The sequence below is a fragment of the Schizosaccharomyces pombe genome, assembly GCF_000002945.2.
Source record: "Schizosaccharomyces pombe strain 972h- genome assembly, chromosome: I".
Lineage (NCBI taxonomy): Eukaryota > Fungi > Ascomycota > Schizosaccharomycetes > Schizosaccharomycetales > Schizosaccharomycetaceae > Schizosaccharomyces > Schizosaccharomyces pombe.
Genome location: NC_003424.3, coordinates 4,786,713 through 4,806,602, shown reverse-complemented (window position 1 = coordinate 4,806,602; position 19,890 = coordinate 4,786,713). Strand labels below are relative to the sequence as shown.

Genomic DNA, 19,890 nt, shown 5'->3' with positions numbered 1-19,890 from the left:
TTATTGCAATATATTGTTACACGTTAACTCAACTATTTTCTATTAATTACAGTAAGAATAAGGACCCGTTCATCATGACTATTGCTAGTATTTTTTTTTACAAAAAATCTTCAGTAAGGAGGATACTCGTTTTTTGGGTGGTAGTGTTTTGTTAATACGCTCCATGCATGTACTTGTTGACACGTCCAAAGCATTGTTGCTTAGATTTTTTGTTAATGGCTGAAATACAGACAGCTCAAAATCCTTTAAAGGAACTGGAGAAAATTTTAGAGAGGAATAATAAGCAAAAAAATAAAAAGAGCAGAAACCAAGTTCGTCGAGAGAAAAAAAAATTACTACGTGAAAAGACAAATTCTGGTGCTAAATTGGCAGAAAAAAATAGTGATGACAAGGACCAGTTGACTGAAAATAATGACAACCTATACAATGATAAAAAATCTAATGGAAACTTCTATGATACAAACAAAACTGATAGTGTTGACGGGATGGTCTATACTACAATCGTCGATTCTGTAGAATTAGATCCTAATGATCCGCTAATAGAGCAATTTAAAGATGTCTTTAATCGTTTCAAAGCTGATGGTCAAGAAAAAGATTTCGAAGATACCGACAAGGGCCAAATAATGTATTCTGACGATGAAATTTTGAGTGAAGGCGAAGAAGACGCTTTACAAAAACAACAGGAGGAAAAACTTAGTAAAAAGAAATTGAGAAAGTTAAAAAGGATGACTGTTGCTCAACTGAAGATGCTCTCCGAGAAAGCAGATGTCGTCGAATGGTGGGATGTTTCGTCGCTTGATCCTTTATTCCTCACACATCTAAAAGCATATCCTAATACTGTTCCTGTTCCCCGTCATTGGAACCAAAAAAGAGATTACTTGAGTGGCCAAAGAGGTATAGAACGTCAACTCTTCGAGTTACCCTCGTATATTCGTGCTACTGGCATAGTTCAAATGCGTAATGCTGTGCATGAAAATGAAGCTGATATGCCTTTGCGTCAAAAAATGCGTGAGCGTGTCCAACCAAAAATGGGAAAGCTTGACATTGATTATCAAAAGCTTCATGATGCCTTCTTTCGCTACCAAACAAAACCGGTGCTAACCGGTTTTGGCGAATGCTATTTTGAAGGAAAAGAATTAGAAGCTGATGTGAAAGAAAAGAGGCCCGGCGACATTTCGGAGGAGCTCCGTGAAGCCTTGGGAATTGCTCCAGGAGCACCTCCTCCTTGGTTATTTGCTATGCAGAGATACGGGCCTCCTCCAAGTTATCCAGATCTTAAAATTCCCGGTGTGAATTGTCCAATTCCGACTGGAGCGCAGTGGGGATTTCATCCTGGTGGTTGGGGAAAACCTCCTGTGGACCAATTTAATCGTCCTCTTTATGGCGACGTGTTTGGTAATGTCAAACCTCGAATACATGCTGGTACAGGTTCGCCTGTGAGCACTCAGCATTGGGGTGAATTGGAGGAGTTTGAGGAAGAAGAATCTAGTGAAGAGGAAGAGAGCGAAGACGTAGAATATCCTACTGAAGAAATTACTGAACGTGAAACGATTGAGGAATATCAGTCAGCGTCAGAGCCTAGGTCACAGAGGGAAGATTTGCATGCAGAGCCCTTAACGTATTTTAATCAATCTAATGTAGAGGTTGACAATGTTGAATTACGAAAAAATACTCAACCAAGTAGTGATGCTGCTAATCGAGACTTATATCAAGTTTTACCTGAAAAATCTACTAATATCTCAGGTTTCATGGGTCCTCAGCATCAATACGACATTCCTACCGCTGAAGATACTCTTCCACAAAAAAGGAATGCACATTCCATGCTCTCATCAACCAACAAAGGAGATGTTGCGTTAAATCAAAGTTCTAATTGGCAAGATGAGCTTTCGGAGTTGGTGTCTGAGCAGGCTATGAAGGTTGGTGCTGCGAAACGACAGAAAACACAAAGCAAGAGAGACAAGTTTCGTCTTTAAATTATTATCTACAGTGTACATTAGTTAATCTATATGACAGTATTATTGTTAAGCTCCATACATTATTCAAGTATTAATTATTATTTGTAAGTGAAAATAAAAAAAACCCCAATTTATACCCTAGCTAAAATATATTTTATATACTGTTTTTTTGAAGATGGAAGTCTTTGTGACTATATTTTTCCTTGATCTTTGCACGATACTTTGATTTCTTCAATACTGGCAAAGATGGAGGAACCATTGCTCTTTGTTGTAAACTTAAATAGCGATCGGCAAACAAATTTCCTTCAGGCTTCAGCTCTCTAAGGGAACTAGTCAGCTCATCTCCCAACTTTATTTCAAGTGGGTTGTTAGGCAATCGATGTTTACCGAATTTTTTCTTCTTCAGTTTGATTTCAGTTGTGCTAGAAGAAACAGCCTTATTAGAGAATTTCTCAGCTTTATCCTTTTGCTGCAGTTTTTTGGATATTGCAGGAGCTTTGTCGATCGTCCTCAGAAGCTCTTCATTTTTCTTTTGCTCAAGTAATCTAAGCTCCTCCTCTCTTCTTTGGCGTATCTTATTTCTTTGAGACCTGGTTTTTCGTTTGTTCTTCGAAGAAGGGATCGGAGTTTCTGCTTGTTCGTGTTCAGACTGGTCATCAGAATCAATGCTGTGATTAACGTCTTGGTCTGAAACTAATCCCTTGTCTTCAAAAGCTTTCTTCTGTATTCTTTCCTTTTCCTCTAATTCACTAATTCTTTTCTGTTCTTTCTTAAGTTCCTCTGAACCTTTGGTATCAAGTAGCTTCATCCAAGCTGCAGCGTCAGGATTGTATGACATTCCTGGATCAGCGATAACAACATTTGGGACTTTTGCATTATTCTCAGTTAAAGATTCGGGTAGTTTAGATAATGTAGAAGGTCTTTTAACAGGTATAGTAACTGTTGGGTTTGTTTCCCAAACATCATAACTTTCCTTTGGTTGTTTGGTATTTTTGAGCTCACTAGCAGCAGAAGTTGCGGTTAAACCATCTTTATTTTTATACACCAAAGCTTGTAGTCTATTTAGTTCTTTTCTAGAAAAAATTTTTCCTTTCTTATTGCTTTCAGTTGAATTATTCGTTAAATGAGAATGAACTTTTTCTATGGAAGACTTATTTTCAAGAATTTGATCAACCTTTAATGGTTTAATTTTTTTTCTGCTTCTTTTTGCAATTCTATCATCACCAAGAGTGTCAATTACAAATAAAGCATCATTCGGCTTGTGCTCGACATTTCCACTGTTTTAAGTTAATAAAAATATTTTTAATTAATACAATGCAAAAACTAATATACCCTTTTATTTCCTCATCTCTAGTCTGCTCTAGACCAGACTCGATATCCTCCAAATCAATATTTTTCCTCCATGCTCGTTTGTTTTTACGAGATGATTGTTTATATTGAGAAGGTGCATTCCTCTCTTTGATTCCCATCTTTTTAAAATAATAGGATTTCGACTCTCTAATCTAATTACTACAATTAGGAGTGCTTGGCAGAAGGCAAAATTCTACCACTTGCCAAGCACCTAGTACCGCAGTGCAAAATTACATTCTTAAATTAGTTTTTCAATATAAGTGAATACTCGCCTGGATATATAATCTAATTGCAATGAAAATGAAATTTAATAAATATTTAATATTTTTTTTATGCTTTAAATAGAAGATGTGAAGCTCTAAAGTGCGAAATTGAAAATCTATACACTGCAACTCAATTGTAATGAATTAAATTAAATTATTAGAACCTTTTGTTATTCTTGGAACAACTTCAACATCAAGTAATATGAAAATAGACAAGGTATAAAAGCTAAAATTTATGTACAAGCTGGCTGGAAGCTACATGTACGCAAATACCTAATTTAGTTTGATACATATATAGCTTTCATCAATATAAAAAGCACCAAGTATATTTACTAGATCAATTATTTAAATTTTTTTTTTCTTAAAAATACAAAAAACCAAAGAATGTTTAACCATATTGAATATTATTAATTAATCATGTCACTAATTCAGGCATATATTACCATCAGAACAATCAATTTAAAAAAGTTTTGTAGAAAGTAGCCAGATTTTACAGCCTTTAGTCACGAACTTTCTCTTTAAGAGTCTGCAAAAACTGTAAATAGCTGGGAGAGTTCTCACTACGATCCTCGACGAAGTGAGAGAAAAACCATGAGCGCAATTGTGGATCACCATCACCACGTACAAGGTAAAGACTAGGCATAATAGTTGAACCTTTATCCAACGAACGAAGTTTACCGAGAATCGCATTGATACGAACGTTAAGTGGGTTGTCTATAACTGGCATTGTAAAACGTCCAGCTTTCAAATCCGCAAGAGAGTTTACACCAAATGCGTCTATCAGTAGCTGCGGAACTGCATCTTTACCAATATACAAAAATTGATGAATGTGTGTATCAACCAAATATAAACCAAAAGATTGCAACAAAGCTGAAGTAAGATTTAACGCAGAAGGGAGAACTACACCCTGTTCTGTAACAGTTCCTGCTTCAATAGGCATATCGTGCAAAGAATAAAGAGTTGGATAAATGTAACGCATTAGTAAAGGAGTTGGCAGAGTACTTAAATAACATAGAGCAATAGAACGAAGGTCAGATGAGATATGACTAGATCTTCTGAATCCAGTATGCTTCGTCAATGCTAAACAAAGCAATGGTAATAGTCTTAAATTGGTGCTTATTTGAAGCGGGATCGCAGCACCGGTGTTTTGTCCAGCCAAATTTTTTTTGTAAACTTCCAAAATTTCTACAAGCTTACTTATAATGCTATCACGGGCTTCGTTCAACGTAGAAGAAAGAGCCTTTTCACTAGCCCGGACAGTAAGATATTGTGCAATGGCAACTTGATCGGCTGATGCATATAAATCAGTCATACTATTGGTAGTAGGAAGAGAAATAGTCAGTACACGAATCCGTCTTTCACCGTTACAAGTAGTATGGAGCATAGCTGTTTGGAAAGAAACAAAGGGCTTGGTGATAGTGTCCTCAATAACAACCTCTACTACATAACTCTGATCGCGAGGAAAAGAAGGAAACGCACATAGATCACTTGAACGATTAAAAAAGTTTCCGTAGAAAGAAGACATACGGAGACCGTTAGATCCACGAACACGCATCACCGCCTCTAGCTCAATCTCCATACTGAGATAGTTAGTAAGTTCAGAAGCAAATTTAAGAGCGTCCTCGCTACGGGAAGCATTCCACCTGTGATAGAATTGGGTTTTACCAGAGGTGTATCTAGGAAGGCAACTTAAGGTTGCTACATCTTGATACTGAGAAGAAAAAAGAAACATATCAACAGAGACTTGAGACGTGGAGCATTCCACCGCGAAGGATTTATAGAAGGAGTCATTGGGATGAAGAAGGCTAGATTCACGATTTGTTCCCAAAAGTTTAGGATCTTCACGTAACTCCAATTTACCAACACCAACATTAGGAAGACTCGAAATGAGACAGCAAATTTTACCGCCAATATTTTCAATGAGACGATGGGCAGCCTTAAGACCTGGTCCAAGGGCATTACTAGAATCACGGGTAGTTGCAAACATTGATTGAAATCGCTCGAGTAAGTTTTCAATGCCTTGTCTACATTCGCGTAAATTAAGTAACAAATCTTGATTCCTGGGTAAAAACGGTTCCTCTAAATCAGAAACAACTAGTTGGGTGGCTTCTTCAGCACCAGGGGAAACTGAAAAAAAATGCAGGGCACTGTCTACACCAATAAAAGCCACCTTTGCACGTCCTTCTTTATTGGGGATGCGATCCAATGATTCCAGAATTGCACGACTTGCAGTACCAACCATACCAGAAGATATGGATACAAACGAAATATCAATTAAAAATACGTAAACCAAAGGTTGTGGAGCACGAACCATATATTCTTGAGGAGCAATAAAATCAACAACTGCATAATTGAGCTCAGGACGTTGCCAGCGATCACGTTGGACATTTCTGAAACTGTCCCAGTCATATGACTGGGGTACTTCATTAACAATACCACAAGAATTACAGCGATAGCGATGGCCATTGTCAATAAAGATACTAAAAGGATTGATATACATACGACACCTGCGGCATCGTGATATAATAGTATCAGTAACAACTGGAACTGGATCATCTTCTTCGACCAAGCTAGTATATGGACGGATGACTAATGCAAATGGAATTTTTGACTTTTTTAACAAGCTATTTGTTGTCGGTACACAGTTTATCGTGGATCGAACATATTTGGGAGGGCAATTGGAAGTAGCTGCTCCAGTAGCGGAATAGCTTAAGGGTAAATTAATAGGAGGAGGAGGAGAGGTTAAGTCAGAAATTTCTGGTGTTTGATTGTACAAATCAACAGAAACTAACTCATTGGTAGGCATAGCTGCTGCACCATCTGCTCCAAGTGACATTCCGCCAAATTGTGCAGAGAGAGATTTAGTTCCCACCTCTGCGCGATCATGAGGATATGGTGAAGAGGATGGAGTTCGTGCCATAACGTAAGAGGGCTCTGAAAGAGAAGGGGGAGCCGGTGACGCTGCTAAGGTATTTGTAAGTTCAAACACCTCAGCAGGATACTGTCTACGAGACTTATGAGAGGTATGAGAAACGGGTGGTTGTTGATCGACAGATCCTATTATGTTGGTAGGAGCAGCACCCATAGCTCCAACAGCGTATTCACCATTGCTTACAATGCCTTCAGCTGTACCCTCAGCAACTGCCCCGACATAAGGAGCGGTATTATCTAGCTGGCCAGCAACTGGATAAACTGGCTGAAATCCTTGAGGAGGTATATTCGAATTTCCACTACTAGCTCCATAACTACCCTTTCCGTAGAAAGCGTCCTCCTGACTCATTGCTTTAGTGTATTTTTTTTTACTTACAGTGGTATATTGCTAGCAAAAAAAAGAAAAGAAACACTGAATTATTTAATAACTTTTTTGAAGATCCCTCTATTTTTCCTTCCTTTTCACAAAAAGACGTTTTTAACAGTGTTCCCTGGAGTAGGTAAATGGCAGCTACATTCGCTGGTTCAACTAACGTAGATGGAAAGTTAAGGTAATCACTGGAAAGTTAACGAGCTTTACAGTTTCGTTATTAAATACTATGTATCGTAGTAATTATATCGGTGACACACGTTATTACCCTAATAATTTTAACATAGGCAGGAACTTTGTACCTAATTGATAAAAAATAGTGATTATTAGTAAACAAAAGCCAATAGAGATATTTTATCGTTTTAATTTATTCTTTTTTTTTTTTAAGTTTGATATGAGGCAGATACCTGTAAACGTTTTCAACTAAAAAAACTCTTCTAAACCACTCATACTTAATTTTCTATTTTAAAAATTTTACATGTATATATCATAAACAAGAGAGTCACATCTTAAGAAATTTTGAAATTTTTTTAAAAATGCTCTCAAAAACCATCACTGCATGTATCGTACACTATTTAGCTACACCAACGCTCTATAATGTTACCCAATTTTAACAGGCTCACTAGTTAATTAGAATTCAGAATTGCAAAGTATCAAAAGTTCAATTATAGATTGAATAATTGAAGTTGCCTGCGCTATTTGGTTTTGTCTTACATGAACTATTACACCCCGGGTCCCTTGCTATACTGATTACCTTTTGTCAATGTTTTTTTCTTAATATTTCTTCAGACAAGTGAACATTATTATGCAAGGAAAAAACAATTTAAGTTGCAGACCGGATACAGAGGACAATGAAGAGCTCTTTGTCGATGATCAACTCTTATCACCCATTGGTGACTCGAAAAATACAAGTTCTTTCATTTACTTGGGAAACCCCATAAGCTTTCATGAATACAATTATGATGAGACTATGGTATCACCTGAAAATGTGAAAACAGCAATTGCTGGAAGTGCGAAAGACCATGAAACATGTCGAGGCTTCAAAAAAACAGGCACTACTTCATATAAAGACTTTGTATTCAGTAGAGATTACACCAACTGGACACCCACTTTTTGGGTTCTGTTAAGTCAACTAATTGATGAATTTTTGAAAGAAAGCGAATTAAACTTTGTGGCTGCGAGAGATCTTCTTATTAAAACCAAAAGACTTCCAAAACCTTTCAATAATTTACTCATTCAATTTCGTATGACACCTGAGTGCTTTCAAAAAAATCCGCTAATTCAAGTCTAGAAATTCAAGTGCCCAATGTTTCACGAAGGACTGTGTATAGGCATCTTAAGGGATATTTTAACATTCCAGGTTATGAAAGGTTTCAATACGTTAAAAAAGCGTCGTCTGGATCATGGGGAGCAAACGACATTATCACTTTGGAAAAAGAAATTGCTATGTTTAAAAAGGTATGGTCTTTAGCTTGCTGTTTTATTATAAATATTAAAAAACAGAAAAAAAATTGGTCTGATGAACAATTTCTTCAATATGTTTGGTCTGATAACCATCGTGATGAAATGAAAACATTATATAATTGTTTGTGTAAGTCAATTACTATCACTTGTTACTAATTAATAATAGATGAGCTTATCGATAGGGATAAAAAGAGTATTTACAATTATCTCCGCAGAAAATATAATCCATTTAAGAAAAAATGTAAATGGACTATAGAAGATGAGGCAGAATTGAAAAAGTATGTAGTTTACTTTCCAAATTGCAACTAACTAATAGACTTGTTGAAAAACATGGAACATCCTGGAGCTTAATTGGCAAATTGTCGAATAGACTACCAATGCATTGCAGAGATCATTGGCGCGACTACATTCAACCTGGTGAAATCAATCGTTCACCATGGACTATCCAGGAGAAAGAAAAATTAATCAAAACGGTTAATCAATACTTGCAAAGCAATCCTTCATCCCCTATTCAATGGAGTCTAATTTCTAAAAACATGAGAAATCGACACCGTCATCATTGTAGGTGGAAGTATTACACACTAATTTCCAGAGATATACATAATAGTTCCCCTTTCAAACTTGGCGATAGTATATGGTTAATTGAAAGGTACTCCAATTATAAAATTTTAAATAAGAAGCTAATTAAATTCAGAATGATGGACCTTAATGTTGCAGAGGAACGGATGATTGATTGGAAATGCTTATCAGAATATGCTAATCACCTATGGACAGCAGATGCTTGTAAATCGCATTTCGAAAGAATAAAAAAAACCTTGTTTATCGATGGACTTTCTACGTTTTCTGGTAAATTTTTGAATATAATAATTATTGTTAATATGTTAACGCTTTAGATACTTTAATTCATTTGCACAAAATGCTAAATTCTTCTCCTGAAGAAACTTACATTTCGAACTTACATGATTCTTACACCGCTTTTTCTAACGCCGATGATTTATGCTAGCTACATGAACAAATTTATTTTAACTACTTCCTCAAAGTCATAGATTTAAATTTTTTGTGTATTCATTGAGAGAATGTTCTCATCTTACTTATATTAGTAAATTCACTTTTATATTTTTTCTAGTATACATTTGTGTATGTAACCTGTTTGCCGTGTAGTCAATAAATAAAACAAATGTGGATAAAAAGGAAAAATAGTTTCTAACATTGGAGATGCCGGGAATCGAACCCGGGACCTTTTCAAGGTGCGAACTATGCGAATGAAACGTTATACCCCTAAACTACATCCCCAGTCGATATGATGTTATAATTTAACCCATTATTAATAAAAGGTTAAAAAAAAGAACGAATGTCAAGCTATAAAATAAAATAATCATCATCATCATTGATTAATTTAGCAAGGGTGCCTGCATCTAGTTTTTTTATCAGTCAATAACTCATACATTAACCGCATTCATAAGAGGCTATTTTGACAGGTCATTTCTGAATTTTTTGAATTAAATTAATAGTACACAGAGAGACATAAATGAAAACTAAGTAAGTTTCATTAATAATACATGAATACAGAAGTGATGCCCACAAAATAACAAATCAGATAATTCTATTTACTTACCCATCATAAATTTTTATTCATTGATGCGAAAATAAAATATGGATGAAAAGAGGTTGATTGAAGAAAAGTAAAATCATTAAATAATTTTTTCTTTATGATAAATTAGCCAAGCGTCTAGTGATTTCATAGAGTCAAAGAACGGAATTTAAATTACTGATGTACTGAAATCCTGATTTTTATGTCAAATATTCTATCACTTCCTAACTAATCCTTTTCATAAATATGACTAAAAAAATTACAAGTTTAAGTTGTTTCGAACTTATCCTCTACACATTCATAAATACGCCATGAAACTATGCAATGTACATCAAAGACAAAAAAAAATGTTTAACTTGTAAAATAAATTGAGACTAGGCTTTTCAAAATAGGGATATCTCCGATAAAATCTCATACATAATCATGCAATCCGAAATTGGAATTGAGCTTGACAGGCAGGCTGCCATTCTAGGAAGCTATATCTGTGACAGTGGAACATAAAAAAGTCATATTTACAAAAATCTAATCCTTCTTCAAAGGAATAATTCTTGTCTCTACACCTTCTTTTGTGATAATCTTAACAAGAACTGAATCACCAACCTCGATGTGTCGTTCTCCAGCACTTGTAAATGCATCAGTAGTAATCTTCATAGCTTCCTCCAATTTTAAAAGTCTCCTTGGCTTTCTCTCTTTTCCATGTGAACCAGGAACGTACTGATTATGTAAGTTCACTTGATTGTCGAGGAATGGAGTAATGAAGTTTGCAGCGGATCCACCAGCACGGCACCATTCCCGCTCATAAGAGCCAACAGGATCAAAAGAATAAATCTCTCCTTTTCCCTCTTTATCGATGCCGGCAACGGTTGTATATACATAATAGGGAAAAAATCTCTTTCCGTACAAAAGTGTCCGTACCATGCAAGCACAGGATTGTGCACTCATCTTGCGTTCATGATTATCATGATACAAGTCAATTCTTTGTTGAATTCTCTTAACTAAAGCTAGGGCATCGGCTTCGAAACCAGATGCTCCAATGACCAAATCATCACCGACTTCATGCACGCGAGGTTGAAACCGCGTATTAATGTTGTAACCATTAACACTTCTTGTATCTCCAGCTAAAATGGCAAACCCATCGCCAGCGATTGCAACAGTGGTACCACCATTTTGTACATAAGGATCAAACTGAGACTGTGACATGATTTTTGTGACGTTTAATTTATTTTTTTCTTAAAAAGTTTAAAAGATGAAGCGAATTATTAATTTCTAGTTTGCTAGAGCACTATTTATTGTCTCAACAAACCTTTTTGGTGCTTAGTAGTTGGTGAGTTGGATATGCTTATGTTACCTAAGTACTTGTACTATAGCAGTGAATACGTTATTCATAATTGTCCCCCAAAAATATACATTGCTCTATATAAAATTACCTAGGAAGATGTATATTTTTGAGTTTTCTAGTAATGTTATCTGCATTTCAAGGTTTTCATATAAAAAAAGAAGCCTTTCTACACTGTACATATGAATATTTAAGATTTTCTCAATTGAAAAACATTTCATTAAAATTGTGATTGGTTTCTGTCGATCATGGATTGTCGATATGCGTACCGAATTTTGTCGAAAATGAATATTTAGGTGAATAATGCATAAAATCTCGAAACTTAATCATTCCTAACGCAAAATATATATATCATCATTTTAAGCACATAATGAGTTTAAAACATTGAAGAAGCTTGGAATACCATCAGTATAAGCCTTAGCTTCTGTATTACCAACACCCATTGAAACAGTAAATGATGAAACTTTGCTCTTATTGGCCCAAGCAAAAACTGATTCGTCGGTACGATTGTTTCCTGCCACTAGAATTAAATCAAGCTCTTCAGGATTTTTAATGAGATGAGTCATAATGTAATTGGCAGCAGTAGCTTTACTAATAGTAGTAGGCTCGCAAAGTACTCGCCCATCTAGAGGAACAGCACGGCAGCCATGCTGTGTTTCATTAATACTACTGGCCAACTCGCCAGCCGATCGTAAACCGTTCTCTCTGTTTTCTGCCTTTACATAATTAAATTCCATGGCAAAGCCGTGATCAATTAGCGAGGAGCCAGGTGTTCTTTCACTGTAATATTGAATAATGTCATGCAATGGCTCACGCCAGTCCATTTGTTGCTTTTTGTACAAACGAATCCACGATTGATGAACATTCTCAGCATAGTGTGGTAGCACATAACAGCCGTTTTCCGCAATCAAACCAACACCCGGAACATGCATGAATAACGATTCAAGCTCGTCTTCCTCTAAACAACTAGCTATGTATACAATATTTCGATCATCAGCGATCAACTTTGACAATATGCTGACCATATATCCATAATGGAAATCGACAAACTCATGGCGACCTTCCCAGGTAACAGCGTTTCCATCAAAATTAAGAATTAATAACCTCTTCTTTGCATGATCATAGCGATTGCCAATGAAATTCAATGTGAATCTTGGCAAACGAGAAAAGTCACGTTTTTGTTGAGAAGTCCAAGACTTTTTGAGTTTCGTCTCAAAGCCAGTGACCCAATTGCTAGCAGAATGAGTTAATACAACATCCAGACAGTTGGAATATCGCTGATTACGTTCATTAGTACTTAACGTAAGCGCTTTTTTCATTGACAAACTCAGTTCCAACGTGCTCCAGGGGTTAACAATGAATGCACCGTTAGAGAACATTGAAGCACAGCCAATGAATTCACTAACAATCAACGGCGACTTCTTTTGACGTTGTGTAAGGATAAATTCGTGGCAAGTCAAACTCATTCCTTCACGTAAAGATGTCACAATGAAAGCATCTGCAACAGATAGCAAAGCAAGATACTGAGGATATGATAGATCACTTGACAAAATTGTGACAGGAAGATGATCTAGTGAAAAGTCTCCGAAAGCAGAATTGATTCTAGTGACGATATCGGATATTGCAACGCCATACTCCTTCTGCTCTTCAGTAAAGGTTGAAGTTTGAATCAGAATGGTATTTTTTTGATACTCAGGGTTATCGTAAAGAAATTGTTCGAAAGCCAAAAGTTTCTCACGAATTCCTCTTATAGGATCCATTTTGTCACATCCCACAAAGATATTGAGATTTGCGTAGCGCTTTTCGAGAACTTCTTTAACCTCTAAAGTCTCAGGGTTTTCAAGCCACTTGTCCACTAAAACCGGGTCTGCACCGATAGGATGTGCATATACATCTATATACCTATCATCCAGAAGAATTCGATCGAAAGTTGATTCAGCATAAAGTACACGAGAACAAGATTGAAGGAAATGGCGCTTGTATTCCTCAGTTTGGAAACCAATTAAATTCGACCCAAGCATACCTTGAAGAAGTTCTTTTCTTCGGGCAAAGCAACGAAAAACTTCGGAAGAGGGAAAAGAAACATGAATAAATAAGCCAATAATTGCACTGGGTATCCTCTCTCTAACCATATTTGGAACCAAAAGCAAATGATAGTCATTAACCCAAATGGTATCACCAGTTTTGTAATTCTTTATTAAAGCATCGGCAAACGCCCTGTTTACGGCGACATAGTCGTCCCAATTACTTTCTTCATGGAAGAATGAAAATATTTCGTTATGCTGATAATGCAATGAGGGCCATAAAATCTTACGGCAGTAGTGATTATAGTGACCCTCAAAGTTCGAATCAGAGGTATAAACAACCAAAGATTGGTGTTTTACTAACAAAGCTCCTGAAATAGCATTTTTTGTTTTCTCAGATAACGATTCAGTTGGCATACCAAGGAGACCAACCCATAGAGGGTTCTGCAATCCATGATCACGAACAGCTGCGTCCACAGCATGAAATAAACCACTATTTCCTACAACTCCTCGCTCAACAGACCAACGAGCAGATTCAAAAAGTGCAACAGATTTCGCTAAAGAATCTCTTCTCTTTCGACGAATAGGAAGTGCACCAGCGCCGATACCAGGTGCCGCAAAACGATCGGCCTGCCTAACACGAGAAGGAGAAGTAGCGCGAGAACGAGGTTGGGTATACAGAGGAGAGGATCGGCCAGATCCTGGAATAGGGGACATAGCACCTAATCCCGGGGTCATTGAACCACCAGTTCTCTTTGACGGACCCAAGCTAAAATAGTCATTCATCCCCTCAAGTTGAGGCGTCAAAACAGGAGTAGCCTGACCACTTTCGGATTTTGAGATACTTAAACGAGTAAGGATATCATCTATCTTGACAGAATCACGGTGTGTTTGTGTGACCTTCTCCTGATGAGTAATTGCTGGATGTGATTCATGGTTACCTTCCAGCTCATCAAGGTGAAAATTGATGGTATATGGAAGATAAATTGAGCAAATGAATTGTCTTCCCATGATTGTAGTTCAAAGTATTAATATACTTGAGTAAAATAAATAAATAATTTATAACACAAGGTGGAATAGGGATAGGACTCTATTGGGGTGTATCAATTGTAGTTGAAAAAATAAAAACCAAAAGGAAACTTCGTAAGAAAAGGACGGAAGGTCTTTTGCTATTCACAATTGTATGCCACAAAATAAATTACGATTAAATCGAAAGCTGTAATGCGAGATTAAAGTATTTCACACTTAAGAAGTCCAATATATTTCAGTAACAAAGAAAAATTTCAGCTAGACTAGTAAACCAAGTTAACAGAAAATTTCGCAACCATATATTGACCCGCTGACTGGAAAGAGAAACAAGAAGAATCAAATAAAGACGTTGAGATGGAACTTGGGATTTCTACCTTTTATCCTAAACTTGAAAAAAAAAAGAAAACGTAACAGTAGTTAGTTGGTAGAGATTAAGAATGAGTCGGCATGAAAATATATGAATGCTAGTCCAGTGTAGTGGATGTCGTCACCGTTTTCAAAACGTATATGCGATGAAATGACTGGAAAAATTGGTAAAAAAACCAATTTTATTCTCAAAGAGATATTGTTTTTTGATTAACAAAAGACTTTTATGATTATAAAACTTTTCCCTTTTGATAGAAGACTAATAAACCAAGGAAAATGGAGCATATTGTTGATCATGCTGTTTGCATACACAAACAAAAAACCTAACCACACACTTTTGGTTGTAAACAATATCAAGTGACGTAATATGGCTACATTTAAATTCACAACATATGACATAATGTTTTGCAGCTTTTCCACTGTTGAGCATACCGGTGATAATTAAACGAACCAACATAGGAAGAAGAACATTACCATCTTTTCAGCATATCAAAGCAGCATACACCGGCTACTCTTAAGCTAAAGTGAAATACAAAAAAATACAAAACCTTCCATTATTTACTTACTTGTTAGCTTTAATTTATTCTTCTTTTTTATATCAAAGACTAGTTGATGAAGTGCGTAACAACAAAAGCAGTCGGCGGAATACACGTGATACTCTTCACTACGTCGATGTTTAAGGAAAAAGAATGAAAAATATGAAAATAGTTGAATTTATTAAAAAAAAGAAGATGAAGGAAATAAGATGTATGAATGATGAACTGTAGATAAAGGAACCACATAATCATGCCTATTAATCTGGCACACAATCTTTAGAGAAAGCAACAAGACACACAATAGACGTTTTTATATGTAAAAAAAAAATAATAATTATTATAATAAGTCAGCGTCCCCGTTCAAGATGTTGAAAATTATAGCCCAATTAATGAATGAGCTCTCTCATAAATGACTTAATCGATACCACGCTGTTAGATCGTTTAAACCTATGCAGAAGCGACACGGCGCTCATGTTCTTTGGCAAGTGTGTAGAGAAGCGTACCTACCAAAATTAAAATTACTCCATAAATGCGATTTCCATACAGTGTTTCGCCCAAGAAGGCAACTGCTAGTAAAGTCTGCAGAATACTGCGAGCAGATACAGAAATCATGTAGGTGACGGGAGAAGTCACTTTTATTTGTGTAAAAGTAGCAATGTTTAAATAAAAGTTAGAAAGTGACGAAAGAATAAGTACGATAAAAAATTTGATAGCCTGCATACCGACAACCTCCTGGACTGTGTGGAGAAGTTCTAGGGACGCCACGGATAGCAACAAACAAAACACCGACATTAAAGCTGAAAAGATGTAGATCAAATCTAAGGTCGGGTACTCGTGAACGTAATGCTTGACGGCAACGGATTCGATGGCGGTAGTGAAGGAACTCCAAACACCCAGTATAATTCCTATGGGGGCAACATGGCTCTCAAAACGTACACCAAAGCCAAAGCCAAGCATTACAAGTAAACAACCGCCAAAGGGAAATAAGCGAGTTTTTTGCTTCAACAATACAAATGAAAGGAGAATTGTAAAGGGTAGCAACAAACCTCTGGAAATTTGGTAAAATGAGACAGGTACAAAAGCCAAGCAATAGGTCTTACTAACGATGCCAAGAATCTTGACAAAGATAAACTTTTTAAGTTGAATTGCAGAAGCTAATCTTAGGGTTTGAAAATGAACGGAGGAGAATCGCCAATACATCTTTACCATGAGAGATGTGAATGCCATTTGAAACGACAACATCAGAAGTGGTGCGTTGATGATATTGAGAGCTTGCTTGTTGAGAATGGTAACTAGGATAGCGAAAACGATTTGGGAGGAAACCGCAAAAAATATGGTCAGTCGTGAAACAGGAGCATTTTCCGAGTCGGGCTCTTTTGCATTGGCCTCGAGAACACTCATCTCCTCCAACTTCCTGGTTGATATACCATCCTCAATATCTTTCGACAAGGGATCATCCGACTTGGAAAAATACAAGGAAGATTTGCCAGTGGAGTCGGTTTCCATAGAGTCCAACGCCGTTTGGCTATCAATGTGGTCTAAAGGATCTTCATCCTTTAAAGGAGAGTAATGCGCATTGACGGTTAGCTTGGAACTCATTTTAGTTAAATCGTTATGCTTTTTTATTGAAGAAAGTATTAGAGGCGTGAAGAAGAATTAAAACAATAAAATTTCATAAACAACCAAACAAAAAGATACTTCTACTCTGCCCAGAAGAGTCGGCTAGATGACAAGTATGCAATGAGGAGCGGCGGCTTAAAAAAATGAACGACCTTTTGCACCACTTTTCCAACGTGATTCACGTTAGTACCGATACAATACAAAGGGGAGATATTAACGAACAAATAACAAAAGACAGAAGACGCAAACGAATTTCACCAACACAGTAATAAGTTACACGTTTGCTTCCAACTGCACAGTATTAAGAATACGATGTGGTAGGAAAAATGTAAGCCTAGGAAGCACTTGGGAGGCGTTTTTACACGAGAACGCGAAGCTGCTTATAAGGAGGATGCAAGTCACAAAATTGAAGGTATTTTTTATAAGGGAATTAGACGAGACGGCCTTGAGGTGACAGCTTCAAGAAAAGCACATACGCCTTGATAAGAGGGGGTTGAGTCTTGTTTGTTAGAAGGGAGAGAAGTAGTAATATTGAATGTCGATGAGCCAGAGGAAGGGGAGAGAAAAGCGAAAAGGGTGCTGGTGGAAAGGAAGAAAGCAAAGAGGTAGGCACAATAAAGTGACCAAATAATAAAAAAAAGAAAAGAACAAAAAAAAAGTAAGTGAAATATGAAGGAACGAAAAATAATTAGGAAGAATAATTTAAGAATTTCATAAATTAATTTACCGGGCGCTTGGAAATATATTTTGTTTATACAACTACAAATTTGGTTGTTAGTTACTTTTCACATTTGGCTTTCTCATGCTGTACAAGACATGAATGCATCTTTTTCTCCATCTGTAGTTTATTTTTATTTAAATTGATTTTATTTATGTCTACAGTGTTAATCCCAACCTTTGTCCCTTATGGAAAGAATCTTCTAAACACTTCTTTCTCTTTCAGTAGTTTATTGTGCATTCTATGCTTCTACAAAGATGGTCCCCTTCTTTTTCTTTATTCCCCTCTTTCTGCTAGCTACTATTGTTTACTCTATGCTTCCTACACTTGGAACTTTGTTCTATCAGATGAAGCTTATTTTCAAGCTGCTCCTGGTCGTAGTGTACGCTTTGCTGTTTTGTGCTTGAAACCAATGGCCACGAAAAAGGCCAACAAAATGCACGTTTTCATGCAAGCAGCTTGCTTTCACTTCCGAATAGCAACTATGACGGTTATAGGTAACATGGCGCGGTCAGATCATGATACTGCGCTTAATTGCGTCAAGCGGATCAATTGAGATAGCTGATCTATCGATCGAGAGCATTCATGCATTGGTCTATTTGAAAAATGTGGGGCTAATTCAAAGTTAGAGGGGTCACAACGTTCAATCCCGTATTTATCAGGGATAAACAATCAGATTACGCCTGTAAGGAAACAACATCGCAAAAAATACACTAACAAACAAAGCAAATGTAGGAGGTGTGTGAAACCGGACAAGAAAGCAATAAACTAGACGTTTTAACTACCTTCTCAGCATCTCATGAGTTAGCTTGACTTATCTTTAACAGCGAGTATTTTTTATTTTTTTATTTTTTTTTAACCTATGCCATTTCATTTTTATACGAAACATTCAATTTTACCCTTCCACGTGACCTTCCTTTCTTTTTCCCGTCTCCTTATAGCTCTTGTTTTAAATCCCCTCCATCGTACCTCCCTAATTAACAGAGCGACTGGAGGCAGCCCTGCAGTTGCTACGACTCCGAAATTTCGAATGCCTTACTTGTGTAAATCCCATCCCCCACATAGGGCTTTTTTGTCAATCTTCGTCTTGAGAGCACGTTTCCTAGACTAAGACTTGATTTTCTTTTTGAAAACCCCAGCAGGCCTACGTGGGGGAAGTGACTTACGACTTGATTCCTTTTGGAGATACCCCAGCAGTACTGAATGGGGGTCACTCCAAGCCATATTCCATTCTGCAAATACGGACGGTGTTCGTTTTGAACATTTACTAATCAGCGTTTCGGTAAATACTGGCCAAATTACCCCTAGCTAACATGTTGCTTGAGTAGTATTGACGAAAACGTTATCGTACGAAGTTTGCTTGACTCATAACTACGGAACAACCAATCATACATTATCATAAACTTTAAACAATGATTTAGTCATGGGAAACCAAAGATGAAAACATTTGAACGAAGAGGATTTGCTTCTTATTTCAAACCGGCACATAGCATATAATCCGCGTTTCAGCAGGCATCCGTAACTTTCCTTTTACTCTATTTCTTTTCTTCTTTCCCTCTGCTTGTCAAATCTACTGTTCAGCTAACTTTTCATTTTCGCTGTTGGTTGCGCTATTTTTAAAGAACAAACGCGAGTTTCTTCACGTATAGCTTTTTCTTTTATATTATTGTCGATTCATTAGTTTAAAAAGCGCGTCCTCGTGTTTAAACAAGATTGTCCTTTATTTTTCTCTCTCTCCCTTTTTCCGTCTTTGCGTGTCTCTCTTTCTATTTTTTTCGCTTCATTCTTTCTTTCTCTTGTGTACGCACGCGTTCAAATTTCTTTTTCTTTTTGTTCGTACCTTCTCACTTTCACTGTTTAATCTGCACCTCCTTTCTTCTTTCTCTTTGCATTTGCTTCCTAAATCTTTAAATATCAGATTGAAAAAGTCTCGTTACCACTCATTAAGCTCCTTTGCATCCTTGTTTTTCGTTACTTTAAGGTTAGATTGTGCGTTACTTCTCTTTCCAGCCTTAGTCCTTGATTGCCGCATACTTTGGTCATACCAGTGAATTCAAACTCATCCTCTGTACATCAACCCTCCCATATATTGTATAGAATATTGGGAAAAGATTTAACGGTCAAGGGAACTATAAAATTTGGTCAAGTCTTTTTTTAACTACTCATTTCGCATCTTCCAAGTATAAATGCTCTGAGCCCCACTCTTCAAATTTTCTTCCTAGCCTGTCGTGATTTCGTGAGACCGAAGTCCGATTAAAACTCAACAAAGTAAGGTATTTCTTATATATTTTCTCTACTGAAAATTCGTCTTTTTTCGTTAATCATCTTCTTAATTTA

At 36.6% G+C, this 19,890-nt stretch overlaps 8 protein-coding genes, 13 long non-coding RNA genes and 1 other non-coding gene across 22 annotated transcripts; 10 read left to right on the top strand and 12 right to left on the bottom strand.

The window, feature by feature from the left end:
• Positions 1-33: 33 nt before the first annotated feature.
• Positions 34-1,977, bottom strand: SPOM_SPNCRNA.4159. Its single transcript, NR_193520.1, has one exon. It is a non-coding gene; the product is annotated as a non-coding RNA (long non-coding RNA).
• Positions 184-2,090, top strand: sap145 (putative U2 snRNP-associated protein Sap145). Its single transcript, NM_001020161.3, has one exon. It carries the CDS (start codon positions 216-218, stop codon positions 1,971-1,973), a length of 1,758 nt encoding a protein of 585 aa, NP_594733.2. The 5' UTR covers positions 184-215; the 3' UTR covers positions 1,974-2,090.
• Positions 2,019-3,481, bottom strand: rrp16 (rRNA processing protein Rrp16). Its single transcript, NM_001020160.3, has 2 exons — positions 3,288-3,481; positions 2,019-3,232 (listed from the first exon to the last, which is right to left on the bottom strand). Exons 1-2 carry the CDS (start codon positions 3,422-3,424, stop codon positions 2,110-2,112), a joined length of 1,260 nt encoding a protein of 419 aa, NP_594732.1. The 5' UTR covers positions 3,425-3,481; the 3' UTR covers positions 2,019-2,109.
• SPOM_SPNCRNA.4158 lies at positions 2,311-2,976 on the top strand. The gene has a single exon (NR_193519.1). It is a non-coding gene; the product is annotated as a non-coding RNA (long non-coding RNA).
• SPOM_SPNCRNA.4157 lies at positions 3,118-3,612 on the top strand. Its single transcript, NR_193518.1, has one exon. It is a non-coding gene; the product is annotated as a non-coding RNA (long non-coding RNA).
• Positions 3,613-3,950: 338 nt separating this feature from the next.
• sec24 (coincidence detector Sec24/Sfb2 subunit) lies at positions 3,951-7,008 on the bottom strand. The gene has a single exon (NM_001020159.3). The coding sequence runs from the start codon at positions 6,846-6,848 to the stop codon at positions 4,068-4,070; it is 2,781 nt and encodes a 926-aa protein (NP_594731.1). The 5' UTR covers positions 6,849-7,008; the 3' UTR covers positions 3,951-4,067.
• Positions 6,411-6,618, top strand: SPOM_SPNCRNA.4156. Its single transcript, NR_193517.1, has one exon. It is a non-coding gene; the product is annotated as a non-coding RNA (long non-coding RNA).
• A 467-nt stretch (positions 7,009-7,475) lies between the features above and the next one.
• On the top strand, positions 7,476-9,408 carry rtf1 (RNA polymerase I termination factor Rtf1). Its single transcript, NM_001020158.4, has 7 exons — positions 7,476-8,113; positions 8,161-8,327; positions 8,373-8,460; positions 8,500-8,611; positions 8,650-8,982; positions 9,028-9,179; positions 9,227-9,408. Exons 1-7 carry the CDS (start codon positions 7,675-7,677, stop codon positions 9,334-9,336), a joined length of 1,401 nt encoding a protein of 466 aa, NP_594730.2. The 5' UTR covers positions 7,476-7,674; the 3' UTR covers positions 9,337-9,408.
• Positions 7,929-8,195, bottom strand: SPOM_SPNCRNA.4155. The gene has a single exon (NR_193516.1). It is a non-coding gene; the product is annotated as a non-coding RNA (long non-coding RNA).
• Positions 8,510-9,105, bottom strand: SPOM_SPNCRNA.4154. The gene has a single exon (NR_193515.1). It is a non-coding gene; the product is annotated as a non-coding RNA (long non-coding RNA).
• A 135-nt stretch (positions 9,409-9,543) lies between the features above and the next one.
• Positions 9,544-9,626, bottom strand: SPOM_SPATRNAALA.06. Its single transcript is given in 2 exon segments — positions 9,544-9,579; positions 9,591-9,626. It is a non-coding gene; the product is annotated as a tRNA-Ala (tRNA).
• Positions 9,627-9,764: 138 nt separating this feature from the next.
• Positions 9,765-14,339, top strand: SPOM_SPNCRNA.4152. The gene has a single exon (NR_193513.1). It is a non-coding gene; the product is annotated as a non-coding RNA (long non-coding RNA).
• Positions 10,042-10,249, bottom strand: SPOM_SPNCRNA.4153. Its single transcript, NR_193514.1, has one exon. It is a non-coding gene; the product is annotated as a non-coding RNA (long non-coding RNA).
• On the bottom strand, positions 10,255-11,247 carry pam1 (20S proteasome complex subunit beta 6 Pam1). The gene has a single exon (NM_001020157.3). It carries the CDS (start codon positions 11,122-11,124, stop codon positions 10,447-10,449), a length of 678 nt encoding a protein of 225 aa, NP_594729.1. The 5' UTR covers positions 11,125-11,247; the 3' UTR covers positions 10,255-10,446.
• On the bottom strand, positions 11,340-14,739 carry SPOM_SPAC22F8.05 (alpha,alpha-trehalose-phosphate synthase). The gene has a single exon (NM_001020156.3). It carries the CDS (start codon positions 14,293-14,295, stop codon positions 11,620-11,622), a length of 2,676 nt encoding a protein of 891 aa, NP_594728.1. The 5' UTR covers positions 14,296-14,739; the 3' UTR covers positions 11,340-11,619.
• SPOM_SPNCRNA.1024 lies at positions 14,645-15,342 on the bottom strand. The gene has a single exon (NR_149865.1). It is a non-coding gene; the product is annotated as a non-coding RNA, possible alternative UTR (long non-coding RNA).
• On the top strand, positions 15,097-15,483 carry SPOM_SPNCRNA.4151. The gene has a single exon (NR_193512.1). It is a non-coding gene; the product is annotated as a non-coding RNA (long non-coding RNA).
• Positions 15,371-17,182, bottom strand: pet1 (phosphoenolpyruvate transmembrane transporter Pet1). The gene has a single exon (NM_001020155.3). The coding sequence runs from the start codon at positions 16,812-16,814 to the stop codon at positions 15,663-15,665; it is 1,152 nt and encodes a 383-aa protein (NP_594727.1). The 5' UTR covers positions 16,815-17,182; the 3' UTR covers positions 15,371-15,662.
• On the top strand, positions 15,870-17,544 carry SPOM_SPNCRNA.4150. Its single transcript, NR_193511.1, has one exon. It is a non-coding gene; the product is annotated as a non-coding RNA (long non-coding RNA).
• A 157-nt stretch (positions 17,545-17,701) lies between these two features.
• On the bottom strand, positions 17,702-19,825 carry SPOM_SPNCRNA.4149. The gene has a single exon (NR_193510.1). It is a non-coding gene; the product is annotated as a non-coding RNA (long non-coding RNA).
• On the top strand, positions 17,708-18,109 carry SPOM_SPAC22F8.03C (uncharacterized protein; the record flags this gene model as incomplete). Its single annotated transcript, NM_001020154.1, has 1 exon — positions 17,708-18,109. The coding sequence occupies one exon, from the start codon at positions 17,708-17,710 to the stop codon at positions 18,107-18,109; it is 402 nt and encodes a 133-aa protein (NP_594726.1).
• SPOM_SPNCRNA.253 lies at positions 18,675-19,449 on the top strand. The gene has a single exon (NR_150666.1). It is a non-coding gene; the product is annotated as a non-coding RNA (long non-coding RNA).
• Positions 19,826-19,890: the final 65 nt, after the last annotated feature.

Coding starts and splice junctions, on each gene's coding strand:
- sec24 (NM_001020159.3), bottom strand. CDS start 6,848: ATGAGTCAGGAGGACGCTTTCTACGGAAAGGGTAGTTATGGAGCTAGT.
- SPOM_SPAC22F8.05 (NM_001020156.3), bottom strand. CDS start 14,295: ATGGGAAGACAATTCATTTGCTCAATTTATCTTCCATATACCATCAAT.
- pam1 (NM_001020157.3), bottom strand. CDS start 11,124: ATGTCACAGTCTCAGTTTGATCCTTATGTACAAAATGGTGGTACCACT.
- rtf1 (NM_001020158.4), top strand. CDS start 7,675: ATGCAAGGAAAAAACAATTTAAGTTGCAGACCGGATACAGAGGACAAT. Junction 8,461..8,499: donor AACATTATATAATTGTTTGT/GTAAGTCAATTA, acceptor AATTAATAATAG/ATGAGCTTATCGATAGGGAT. Junction 8,612..8,649: donor GATGAGGCAGAATTGAAAAA/GTATGTAGTTTA, acceptor ACTAACTAATAG/ACTTGTTGAAAAACATGGAA.
- pet1 (NM_001020155.3), bottom strand. CDS start 16,814: ATGAGTTCCAAGCTAACCGTCAATGCGCATTACTCTCCTTTAAAGGAT.
- rrp16 (NM_001020160.3), bottom strand. CDS start 3,424: ATGGGAATCAAAGAGAGGAATGCACCTTCTCAATATAAACAATCATCT. Junction 3,233..3,287: donor AGAGATGAGGAAATAAAAGG/GTATATTAGTTT, acceptor AACTTAAAACAG/TGGAAATGTCGAGCACAAGC.
- sap145 (NM_001020161.3), top strand. CDS start 216: ATGGCTGAAATACAGACAGCTCAAAATCCTTTAAAGGAACTGGAGAAA.